The sequence below is a fragment of the Cervus elaphus genome, chromosome 9, assembly GCF_910594005.1.
Source record: "Cervus elaphus chromosome 9, mCerEla1.1, whole genome shotgun sequence".
In the NCBI taxonomy this organism is placed as follows: domain Eukaryota; kingdom Metazoa; phylum Chordata; class Mammalia; order Artiodactyla; family Cervidae; genus Cervus; species Cervus elaphus.
In genome coordinates, this window is record NC_057823.1 from 93,156,770 (window position 1) to 93,169,681 (window position 12,912).

General features: G+C 37.3%; 1 protein-coding gene across 10 annotated transcripts in view; it reads right to left on the reverse strand.

Annotated features, from left to right (window-relative positions):
* The window catches only part of FAM172A (family with sequence similarity 172 member A), a 394,773-nt gene that overhangs the window by 342,190 nt on the left and 39,671 nt on the right, over nucleotides 1–12,912 (reverse strand). For all 10 annotated transcript variants that reach the window (XM_043913602.1, XM_043913603.1, XM_043913594.1 and 7 more), the window contains 2 exons: nucleotides 6,577–6,678; nucleotides 1,225–1,325 (listed from right to left, as the gene is read on the reverse strand). In XM_043913602.1, coding sequence (XP_043769537.1) covers nucleotides 1,225–1,325; nucleotides 6,577–6,646 — 171 coding nt within the window. In that variant the 5' untranslated portion in view covers nucleotides 6,647–6,678. The remainder of the gene's footprint in view (nucleotides 1–1,224; nucleotides 1,326–6,576; nucleotides 6,679–12,912) is intronic.

Below are 12,912 nucleotides of genomic sequence, written 5' to 3' on the forward strand. Positions count from 1 at the left end.
CAGTTGTCTAGTTATCGCAGTAAACAAATGTGTTCATATGCATTTTATGAAAAACACAGACTGTGACATCAAAAATCAGAGACATCACTTTGCTGACAAAGGTCCATATAGTCAAAACTACGGTTTTTCCAGTAGTCATATATGGATTTAAGAGCTGGACCACAAAGGAGGCTGAGTGCCGAAAAATTGACGCTTTCAAATTGTGGTTCTGGAGACCTGAGAGTCCCTTGGACTGCAAGAAAATCAAACCAGTCCATCCTAAAGGAAATCAATCCTGAATACTTACTGGAAGGACTATGTTGAAGCTGAACCTCCAATACTTTGGCCACCTGATGCAAAGAGCTGATCCACTGGAAAAGACCCTGATGCTGGGAAAGACCGAGGGCAGGAAAACGGGGCGACATAGGATGAGATGGCTGGATGGCATCATCAACTCAATGGACATGAGTTAAGGGAGACAGTGAAGGACGGGGAAGCCTGGCATGCTGCCATCCATGGAGTTGCAAAGAGTTTGACATGACTGAGCAACGGAACGACAACAATATGACACTAATGAGTAAAACTCTGAGCTTTAACAAAACATTCACTTGAAGGACAAATGACTCTTTCAAAGGTTCCTCCCGGTGGTAGCATTAAAGAGGCATGTAAGGTTTCACAAGGCCTAATCCTTTATCAAGTCAAAGATAAGTAGTTTATATCTAATTTATTAGCCAACAGCAATTTTCTTCCTATAAACAATTTTTTGTAACTTTCAGTAATAACTGATAACTGTATTTGTATAAGATGATTTTATAACTGCCAGGAAATTGCTAAGAAAAATTGCCAAGACTAGGATAATTAGCACATCCATCATCTCACATAATTAACAACGGTAACTCTCTGTGCTTTTTGTTTTAGATAAGCATTTAAAAGAAGACTTATTCTTCCTGGCACAGCCGAGAACTCAGCCTCCTAAAAACATTTAAAAAAAAATAAAATTTAGCATCAATTTGTTCCCCTTATAATGACTCATTACAAAATATTAAGGTCGTGAAAAGATTTGTGTAAAAACATAAAATTCTAAACTGAAATTATGTTTCTAACATTACCACTAAAATAAACAAAAAATACAAAAACCTTTTTGAATCATTTTGTAGAAAGAACACATGTACTGCCTCAACTTAAACCTTTATTCTATTTAAAATTGGAATAAAAAACAAGGTTAAATCATATATACAACCATACCTCTCCCAGTGCTTCATATCTTTTCTGGTTCCATCTGTGCAAGTCTTCCCGGTAGTTAAAAACAAACGGCTCCCCAGTTTTTATGTGTCTTAACTGCCCCTCTAGAAGACAAACAAACAAGTTTATTTGTTAAAATAGTGCTATGATTCAGATGTAAAGTATAATAAATAATGTCTAATAAAAATTTAATGTCTCAGGACATTCTAATTTCTCAATTAGATCTTTTTCTTTAAATATCCATATGGTACAAATGTATACATAGTATAGAAGAAGGACCCAAGTACTCAAAGGCTATGTCTTCCATCTTCATTTCTCCAACCCAAAGCAAATTAACAATATTTGAAGGCCTACAATATATGAAGATTTTTGCTAGCTATAGCCACGAACATGGTCCCCATTCTTAAGCTTAGAGGTTACCTGAGTAAAAGCATAAATATTTAAAAATGAAGCAACTTTTTACAAAGAATGAAGTCAACAATCTAAAAACCTGCTACAGGCAATTCACATAGATAATAAAGTCTAAAATGAGTTTAGAAAAATGAAGGATCCCTATAGTCTAGAATAGGTTAAAAGATTTTAGTGAAATTTCTCAACTGGCTTGAAATACAAGTACGATTTCAAACGGAAATGGGAGAGAGACAGTGAACCAACTCGACTGCTAGGTAGGAAGTTAGGCATGAGCAACAAGGGGTTGCTCATGAAAAGGAGGCAATCTGATCTCTAACCCCCCTCTCAGACACACCCAGGGGGGCTCACAGATTTGCTACAAAAATAACCAAAGAGACTTCCAACTCCTGCACATGCCTAGGCACACACTGGATACAAACTAACCAAAGGGGCTTCTTCAAGTAACCTTAGGCAGCTAGGAGCCCATTAAGTGTTCATAAATATTCTGTACATATATATATATACATCTGATTATAGCAGACTGATTTATGGGAAGACACATGCAACAGAGCCTGTTGTCATATAACTTGGAATTGTCAATCGGCCTTGAACATATGCCTATTTGCATTCCCTTTCTTGACTGGTGGTGGGTACAACCCCTATTCTGTACAGGGCACAACCAAAAGGAGGAGATGGGAAGTATAAAAAGGGGGAAATCAAGAGGGATTGTTATGACGACTCCTTTGGGATCAGCTGGCTCCCACATCTTGGAAGTGTCTGTCTAATAAAAGATCTGTCTGCTTGAGCTGAACTGAGCTGTGACTTGTCTGTTGTTTTAAACCCTTTAGTCTGTTGTTCCAAATTTTTGTTTTGAGGAGACAAGAACTGAGGAAGAGAAATAAACCGACCTGATAAGACTGTCAAGACAAACTCACAAAGTTCAATGACTGTACTGGCAATAAATAACTTTATTAATAATTTCAATGGTCCAAGCAACCAGGAGGTACAGGCAGAGCAGGGACTGGTTTGCAGCAGCCTGGCTCTGTCTCCCCAGGCTTCTCTTCTCACTGGATAGCATGCTCTGGACCAGAACAGGTGATGCCTCTAAGTGGGGCATATGAGTTACTGCACACATTGCTAAGACTGCTGGTTATAAACACTTCTATTTTATATGCCAGGCAGTTGTACTGCTCATGGGATATTTTCCAAAGAAACACGCAATTACATATCTGCAGATTACAGGTTTCAGTTCAGTTCAATCGCTCAGTCGTGTCTGACTCTTTGCTGTAAGCAATGCCAAACCAGTTAACTTGTTCAAAATACTTCATGGAGAAGGATTCGCCTCATAGTAGACCAAGCCACCTGTCTTGTTTCCGCAGAAGCATTCTCCTGGATTTCAGGAGAGAAAAACACAACAGACCAAGTGCTTTAACAACTTCCCTCTCCTCTACTCAGACAATGAAAATAGAAATTTGAAGAAAAGAAAACATGGCACGTTCAAATAATGGTGAACAACCCAGTTTAACAGAAACAAAGAGAGTACTGAGACTAATTGAGTAATACAACAATGGAGAACACATGAAAGCAAATAGTAGAAGCCTCAAACTTTACCCTTTATCCTAGGAGTGGCAGAGGAGGTATGTGGTCAAGCTGAACAGAGTTATTAGTATTTGATTTTTATCCAATGATGATAAAAGTGTGAAGAAAGATATAAGAGTGAAGAAAGACTTGAAAGGAAAGCTACGGCACCCGAGCTAAAATCCAGGAAATATTACAACTCTAAGTAAAACTATTTCATTATTTTTATGAATCAATTTTACTATACTCTACTCAGCATTTTTAATATAAGGGCCAATTCTAAAGATTTTTAATACTCAACATGAGACACAGAACTAGATCACCATAACGAACATTCACTTATGGTCAGATGATGCCATATAAATTAAAAGGTACATTTATGTCTTTCTTTTGAGGACAGGGAAATTCCCATTTAGGATACCAATACAGTGATAAAGGTATCTGCAAATCTGACATTTGTGATTTTGAGCAAAGCAACCTTAAAAAGGCATGGGGCACATAGTAACGTGTAATACTGCTGCAGCTAAAATTTGAAACGTATTTTCTGTGGGACTGTTGTGTGAAAGGGAACTGACTGACTTACACAGTTAGATGCAGATACACCTACATTTCAGAGAGAGGTTTGCTGTTTGTTCTTTTTAATTCCCTACTCATTGTGAACATATCGATTCTCATAAGATGATAATGATTTTGATACTTCAGGGAAAATGAGCCTTGCCAAAACAGCCAACTATTAACACTAGTATTAAAAGTAAAAAGAAGGTAAAGAGGCAAACAGAGTAAGCATTCTTAACCAGAAAGGATAATCTGAATCACTTACAGTTGGATTTGCAAATTGTATTTCTCAAAGATTTGGAAAATCTCTTTAGCAACTGTCACAGGTCTGATTTAGGACATTTTAGAGTCTCCTAAAATCAGCTGTAAAATCTCCGGTGCATAACGAAATGCATGTTATTTTGAAAAGCGTATCCATATATTTTACCAGATTGGTGGTAGAGTCTGAGACCCAAGATAAGCTATCAATGATCTACATGAATTAATAAACCGAAAATATTTAAGACACTTTCTGACAACAGTAAAAATCCAATAAAAATCAGCTATCATGGAAGACAAGCTTCAAACTCAAAACAGTTTGTTGCTGAGTTCAATATATATATATATATATATATATTCTTTGGTGATACAAAAGCGAGATTTCTCACAGTACTACACCAAGGTATAGGGAGTAAGAGTGAGGGTATAAGGGGAAAAGCCTTCACCTTCATCTTTCAAGGCAAAGGCATTTGACCTGGGCCGTATACCAACTGCAACTGGACAACGGCTATACGAACGGCTATACAGGCACTTTAAACACAAAGAGTATTTGAAAAGGAACAGTGATTTGAAAGAAGAAGGTATCAGTTTGATGCAGGTAAAAAGAGTCTCTTCCCCTTTGTTACAGTTTTCTTTTTCCTTAGAGTGAACTCTGTATCTTAATTTTTCTTTACCCAACTAAGAACTTCAAAATTCTTTAGAAAAATTTAGAAGCTTCTTCAGTCAATGAAAGTTTCAATTCAAAGCTTTCATAAAAGTTTTTGCATTATAAACCCTGAATAAAAGTCCCTGAAGATTGTAAGATAGGACTGCTCTCTTAGGGATTTAATACTGAAACTACTTTCTTGGTTTCAAATCCTCACCTCTTTAAAAAAATACTCACCATTCACCCTGAATTCAACCTTGAACTGTATTATGCTAAAAATAAGATCCATAAGAGTGGCATTCTCTCCTTGGAATGCAAGCATCTTTGCCCATAATATAGGTCTACATTTATGCAAGACAATGTCCAGGATATAAAAAAAAAATACAGGATAGGTGTGTGCAAGGGTGCTTACACATTCAGGTGTAAGTACATGAAAGCACACACGCATTTACAAAGGTGTAGGTGTATCCCAAAAGTGAGTATGTGCATGCAAGAATGTAAAAATGCAAGCAAACGTGTGTGTATGAACGTATCTGATAAGAAAGTGAGAGATAAAAGTGTATTGCTTCTTTGTTTTTCATTTCCTTTAAGAAATGTTCAAGGAAGATGAAAGGCAGACTTCAATGAAAACTGGTGTCTTCTATTCATAAAGCGAACATAGCTCTATGATTCATCCGCACTACCAACACATGCCCCCATCCCTGGCCTGAAAGAGGAATCTGGTCATTGTTTGAAAGGGGCAGGAGCAATGTTAGTCTCAGAGTTCTTTAGATTCTGTTAATTAAACTATAAAGAAATTTTAAAATTTCTTTTAAAAACAAAATATTACTACTCACACATACTTTGCCAAAGATATCCTTTATTAAAAAGCATGCAAATTAATATCAGAAAAGAGATCAAAGTTTCTAATATGTTCTAATACTTTCTAACATGTCTCTAATATGTTCTAATACATTCATTTAATATTCCAGTACACAGAGACTATCACTATAAGCTCTAACACCCGTAATTGATACTGCAAAGACACATCGATCTAAGAAGGCCTCACTGACAGGAACTGTATGGACGCTGCAAAAAAACAGAGATTCTCCTGTGGCAATATTTACAGCTATAAGTACATCAAGTGATAGGACATCTGAACTCTTCTTGTAACTTACTGTATAGTTCCTCTTCTGCAACCTGGCTCTGACCTGGTATTAGAAAACTGATTAGGCTATTGCACTTTTTGTAGGTGGTATGACAATAGTCAATGTGAATAGAATAAATCCATGTAAAATTTTAAAAACACACACACAATGATGACAGATCACCAATTTAGGTGAGTAGTACAACAGACAGCTACAATTCAAATGCTACCTGGCTTGTAATAACATTACCGCTCAAGTATTACAGTATTATTTCAGTTCAGATTACCATTAATCCAGTTTCATGGTTCTTTGTACAAGAAACATTCTTGCAATCTATGGTACCTCATTCCAGTCCCAAGCTTATTTTATTCAGAACTTAATGAAGTTTTACAATAAGGATGTTGCCTAAAAAATAACACTGAAATCAAGTATTATGTTTTAAAATAGTGTCACAGATAATTATTGCCAGTCAGTTCATCTTAAATAACACGTGAAATAATAGCATCTTTCTACATTATTAGTTGGGAGTTCCAGCTGGATACAAGGGAGTTGAACCCTCAAGGTTGAAAATACCTAAGCTGAATTAAATTCATATTCGTTGGTTTAAGTGACTTGACAAATATGGGAAATTATTACTTGGCTCTTTTACCTAACAGAAGAATTTCATCATGAAAGGATAAGATATTATTTCTCAAAAGAAACACATAAAACTTTCTAGCTGGCAAATAAAAGTTTAGGATTGTTTATTTTCTATCAGCATTGTTAAACAAATCTTGCATATATACAGAATATACCACTTACTTTCATTAAAAGCATATTCAAATCCTTCAAGTGTATCAGGAAAATCAAGAGGTGGTTCATCTTTTTTCATTAGTTCATCCAAATCTATCCTAGATAATAAATCTAGAAAAGAAATGACATGAAATTTACTTATATTCATTTTCATAATTAATAACAAAGATGTATCTTACATTATTTTAACTTTTTTGTTATTTTTCTATTAGGTTACTTTTTATGGGTTTAAATGATTAGATTCTTATTAATAATTTTTTAAGTTACCAAAGTGCTTTATTGTGATGACGTACAGTATCAATATAAGTACTTTCAAAACTATAATTCTCCAAACAACCACAACTCAGATCCTATGTACCACAGTAATAAATTATGAATTTCTTTCCCTTCAGAATATACACCTACTAATTTGCACATTATTATTAACCTTATTAACCTCCTCTTATCATTCTTAAAAATTTCAGATATTAATATGACTTTTAAAGATCACCAAATCTTACTAGTGCTATAAATAAGGGAACTTAAAAATCTAAATAATGGTAATATAGCATCAGTCAGTCAGTTCAGTCACTCAGTCATGTCTGACTCTTTGCGACCCCACGGACTGCAGCACGCCAGACCTCCCTGTCCATCACCAACTCCCAGAGCTTACTCAAACTCATGTCCATCAAGTCAGTGATGCCATCCAACCATCTCATCCTCTGTCGTCCCCTTCTCCTCCCACCTTCAATCTTTCCCAGCACTGGGGTCTTTTCCAATGAGTCAGTTCCTCGCATCAGGTGGCCAAAGTACTGGAACTTCAGCTTCAGCATCAGTCCTTCCAATGAACACCCAGGACTGATCTCCTTTAGGATGGACTGGTTGGATCTCCCTGAAGTCCAAGGGAGTCTCAAGTGTCTTCTCCAACACCACAGTTCAAAAGCATCAATTTTTCGGTGCTCAGCTTTCTTTATAGTTCAACTCTCACATTCATTCATGACTACTGGAAAAACCATAGCTTTGACTAGATGGACCTTTGTTGGAAAAGTAATGTCTTTGCTTTTTAACATGCTGTCTAGGTTGGTCATAGCTTTTCCTCCACGGAGTAAGCATCTTTTAATTTCATGGCTGTAGTTACCATCTGCAGTGATTTTGGAGCCCAAATAAAGTCTCTCACTGTTTCCACTGTTTCCATTATTCTACTTTTAGAGGGGAAATAACAATAGTAAAATAAAACAGGCTAACTGGAGAAAACAGGCTGACACAAAAGTTTCTATTCTTCACATCATTTGATTATACACAATAAAAAACTGTCCACAATATTTTGTAAATAAGCATTTTATTCCTGAGTCATTTTAGATACAGATAAGCTGAAAGATAGCACAGTGTCTATACCCAGCCTCCCCTCTTGTTAACAATCTACCTTACCACGCTATGTTTGTTACAGTGAAGAAACCAACGTTGGTACATTACTACTAACTAAGCCCAGATATTATTCATCAGTTTTTCCATTCATTTCCATTTTCTCTTCCCGGATTCCGTCCAGGACACTACATTGCCAACAGTCATCCTGGCTCCTCAGTCTCATCTTTTTATTTTGTGAGCATTTTCTTATTTCCTGTTACTACACGGTGATGCAGGCTTATCTTGCATTTTCCCTGCCCCAGCCTCAAATCAGTCTGTCAACAGTATTTAATGATTTCTTATAGGTTATTATGGGACGAGGTAAAAATTCTCACTATATGTCATCTTCGTGTCATATGGAAACCAAGAACAAATAAAATATAAAGTTCAAATTTATTTACCTCCCCAAAGATTTTCTTTTTTAAGCTTAGATTTTGAGATTTTTTTTTTCTCATTCAAACTCAAGTTCCTGAAGAGTGAAAACACTCCTAGGATACACAGTATAGCAAGCCAGCAGCCCCCACCCCAACCCCGGCCTTTGTTTTAAAGGAACGAATCTCAGAAGTAACACTTTATTCCTGTCTCTCAGTTACAGAGATATAATAAACCCATCTGTACAGACCATAAAAATATGCCAGAGGAGAAAACAGTGTACCCCCATCTCTAGCCTCTCTCTGTAGGACACAAAGATAGGACATCAAAATACTTGTAAAAAAAAAAGGTTATTGTTTATAACTCTTCAAACTACTGCATCAGATAAACCTCAATTTACACAAAAATATACCATCTTCAACATACAAACAAGTTTATTTTTTAAAAAAAAGGATTTGCAAATTATCTAGTAAAATAAAAAATGTCACAAAGTATGCATACTGGGGCAAATGGGTACATCCTGACAAATTTCTGATTCATTAATTAGGTTCTGAACAATGTGTAACTCTTTGCAAAATTGATTAAAATATTTTTTATCAAAAATTGGCTTGGAGAGTCTCACTTTTCTCCTTCCAATGAATTGAATTCCTTTAATTCACAGTCATATTTCACAGTTCAAAACTTAGAGTCCTCTTAATCAGATACATACAAAACCATCCAAAATATAAGCAGCTGTATTATGTCTAATATTCATTTTCTATCAGCTCAGATCATAAAATGCCATCTAACATCTATATATCATTTTAAAGATTTCACATACTATACCTCATTTGACCATCACAGCCCTATAAAGCAGTAGCATGTGTTATCTTCACTGTCTTTGAAGACAAGGAACTAATTAAGCCCAGAGATGTAAAATGGCTTGCCCAAAATTATACCGTAATAGTACTGTGGGATTAAAAAAATAAACTTCTTCTCCAATATCTAAGTCAGTACTCTTTCAAAATCCCTATACTTTTATTCTATGTCCTGTATAAGCTCTGATACAGTCTAACCCCTCTCTTCATTACCTTATAAAAAGAATAAACTCTTCTGAATACAGAAATATGCTTCTGCTTTGACCAGAAAGTTTCTTTGAATGATAAAATGAATAACTAAACTAAAATATGCACTCCTCAAACTTCTCCTCTGTCAATTAGAGAACTAGATGTAGATACTTTTTAATTTCATTGGCATTAAGTGTGTGTGCTTAGTCGCTCAGTCACGTCCAACTCTTTGCAACCCCATGGACTTGGACTGTAGCCCGCCAGGCTCCTCTGTTCATGGGATTCTCCAGGCAAGAACACTGGGGTGGGTTGCCATGCCCTTCTCCAGGGGCTCTTCCTAACCCAGGGATGGAACCCAGGTCTCCCGCATTGCAGGCGGATTCTTTACCATCTGAGTCACCAGGGAAGTCAGGAATACTGGAGTGGGTAGCCTACCCCTTCTCCAGGGAATCTCCCTGACCCAGGAATCAAACCGGGGTCTCCTACATTGCAGGCAGACTCTACCAGCTGAGCTACCGGGAAGCTCACTGTCAGAAATTATTTTTCTGCTTTGTAAAAGGAAAACAAAGCTATATAACTGCATTTTGCAGAGATTGGGTTCCAATGGCAGTAGATTAGGCAAAAATCAAGTATAAAAGAACATTTTCATCTAAAATCCCCTCAATCTCCTATAAAATACAGTACAACTGAATCCTTATAACCTAAATACACATCAGATGTAACCACTATTTTTTTTCTAAAACACATTTCTGGTCATTAAAGTGATTCAGCAACTAGAATTCTAAACTTCAACAAAACATATGAAGTAATTGGATAAAAATACCATTTTATACCCCCAAAGAGCTGAAAACAAAGATTCATATATTTGTACAGCCCCATTCACTGCAGTATTATTCACAACAGCTAAAAGGCGGAAGCAACCAAAGTTTCCAGAGACAAATGAATTGTGTGATAGTTAATTTTGTGTGTCAACTTGACTGGGTGCCCAAATAATATTTGGTTAAATATTATTCTGAGCGTGTTTATGAAGGTATTTCTGGATGAGATTAACATTTGAAACTGAAGACAGTCAAGCAGGTTGCCCTCCACCTCCAATACAAATGAACTCATCCAATCCACTGGAGGCCTGAGTAGAACAAAAATGGTGAACAAGACAGAATTCCTACTCTCTGAAGGACTATCTTCAAGCTAGGACATCAATCTTCTCCTGCCTTCACAGCACAGGCAAAGGATTTTGTCACAAAGCCTTACTATCCATTGTAGGTAACTAGTCTCCTTTTGAGAAATACCTCTTGGCCTGCTCCTGGGCCTGAGCGGAGATTGAACACTTAACCACAGGCTACCAGCTTACCATGAGACCTTAGCAGGCCATCATGAACTAGGTGGTAACTGACACACCAAGTCTTAAAGTTGGGTGTGTACAATAGCACTCCCTCATCAAATACAAAGTTGTGTGTCTGTGGTTAGGACTGAGCAGGCCCTGAAGACAAAAATAAGTAACATGCAGGAGCAGCCAAAACGCCTATGGTCTCCACTCCTGTGACACCGCCTTCTATTCATCAGCATGCACCTAAAGCCTCATTGGCTGGCAGAAGAAGAGAAAACTCGAGTCTGGATCACCAATGGTTCTGCACGATACTCAGTCACCACCTAAAAGCAGACAGCGGAAGCATCAGAGGGCCCTTTCGGGACACCCCTAAATAACAGCGGTGAAGGGAAATCTTCCCAGTGGGCAGAACTAACAGCAGGGCACCTGGCTGTTCCATTTCTCTGGAAAAAGTTATGATGAGTGACTATAAAATGATTCATGGGCATGTGGTCAATCATTTGGCTGGATGGTTAGGACCTTGGAAGGAACATGATCAGAAAATTGGTGACAAGGAAACGTGGAGAAGGGGTATGCGGACAGACCTCTCTGAATGAGCAACAGATGTGAAGATATTAGCATCCCAAGTGAATGCTCATAAAGGTAAGCTCAACAGAGGAATATTTTAAAAATCAAGTGCACTGAATAATCCTTTCCTGGACACCAGTCGGCCTTACCCTAGTCAAATCTGTCATCACCCAGTGAGCTCAAGAACAAAGTGGCCATCGTGGCAGGGTTGGAGGTCATGCGTGGGTTCAGAAATATGAACCTGCACCCAGCAAAGCCAGCCTGGCTGCCGTCATAGCTGGGTGTCCAGTTTGCCAGCAGCAGAGACCAACATGGCAGTCTTCAACATGGCACCATGTCTTGGGGGTGATCAGCCTAGTAACTGGAGGCAGGTTAATTACACTGGATCAATTCCATCATGAAAGGGGCAGAATTTTGTTCTTACTGGATTAGATACTTTCTCTGGATACAGACTGGCCTTCCCTGCACTCAAGGTTTCTGACATATCTAACTATATGTGGACTTGCAGGATGTTATCCATCATCATGGTATTCCACACAGCATTGTTTCTGATCAAGAAACTCACATCATAGCAAAAGAAGTGTGGCAATGGGCCCATGCTCTAGAACTCACTTGTCTTACCGTGTCCTCACCATCTTGAAGTGGCTATTTGACAGATGGTGGACAGCCTTCTGAAGATTCAGTTACAGGGCCAGCTGGATGGCAGAATCTTGCAGGGTTGAACCAAGATTCTCCAGAAGGTGGTATATACTCAGAACCAGTGTCCAACATATAGTGCTATTTCTCCCAGAGCCAGAACTCATAGGTCTGGAAATTAAGGGGTGAAAATGGGAGTGTCACCACTCACTATTACCTAGTGAATAAGGAAACAATGTCCATTCTAACTACTCTTATTTAACATAGCACTGGAAGTCTTAGCCAGGGCAAAAAAGCAAGATGGGAAATGAAGAAATAAAACTGCCCAATTAGCAAATAACATGATGATCTACACAGGAAACACCAATTTGTCTACCAATAAAAGCTCTGAAAAAAATAAGCAACTTCCAAACAGTAACAGACTATATCAGCACACAAAATTTGACTGTATTTCCATAAACAATCAGTAAATGTGTGAATTGAAATTAAAAACACAATACCATTTATAATCACTCTAAAAATTATAATGCAAATCTAATAACATATGTGTAAGACTTAACTATATGATGAAAATTGCAAAGTGTCAATGAAGGAAATCTAAGATCTAAATAAATGATAGATACTCGATTATGTTCATGGATTAGAAACATCAACTCTAGTAGAGATGTAAATTCTCCTCATGTTCGTCTATAGGTCTAAATGCAATCTCTATTAAAATGCAAGTAAAATTATTTACTGTGTAATGTCACCCTGCTTATTTAACTTATATGCAGAGTACATCATGAGATATGCTGGACTGGATGAAGCACAAGCTAGAATCAAGATTGCCGGGAGAAATATCAAAAACCTCAGATATGCAGATGACACCACATTTATGGCAGAAAGCCAAGAAGAACTAAAGAGCCTCTTGATGAAAGCGAGAGAGGAGAGTGAAAAAGTTGGCTTAAAACACAACATTCAGAAAACTAATATCATGGCATCTGGTCCCATCATTTCATGTCAAATAGACGGGGA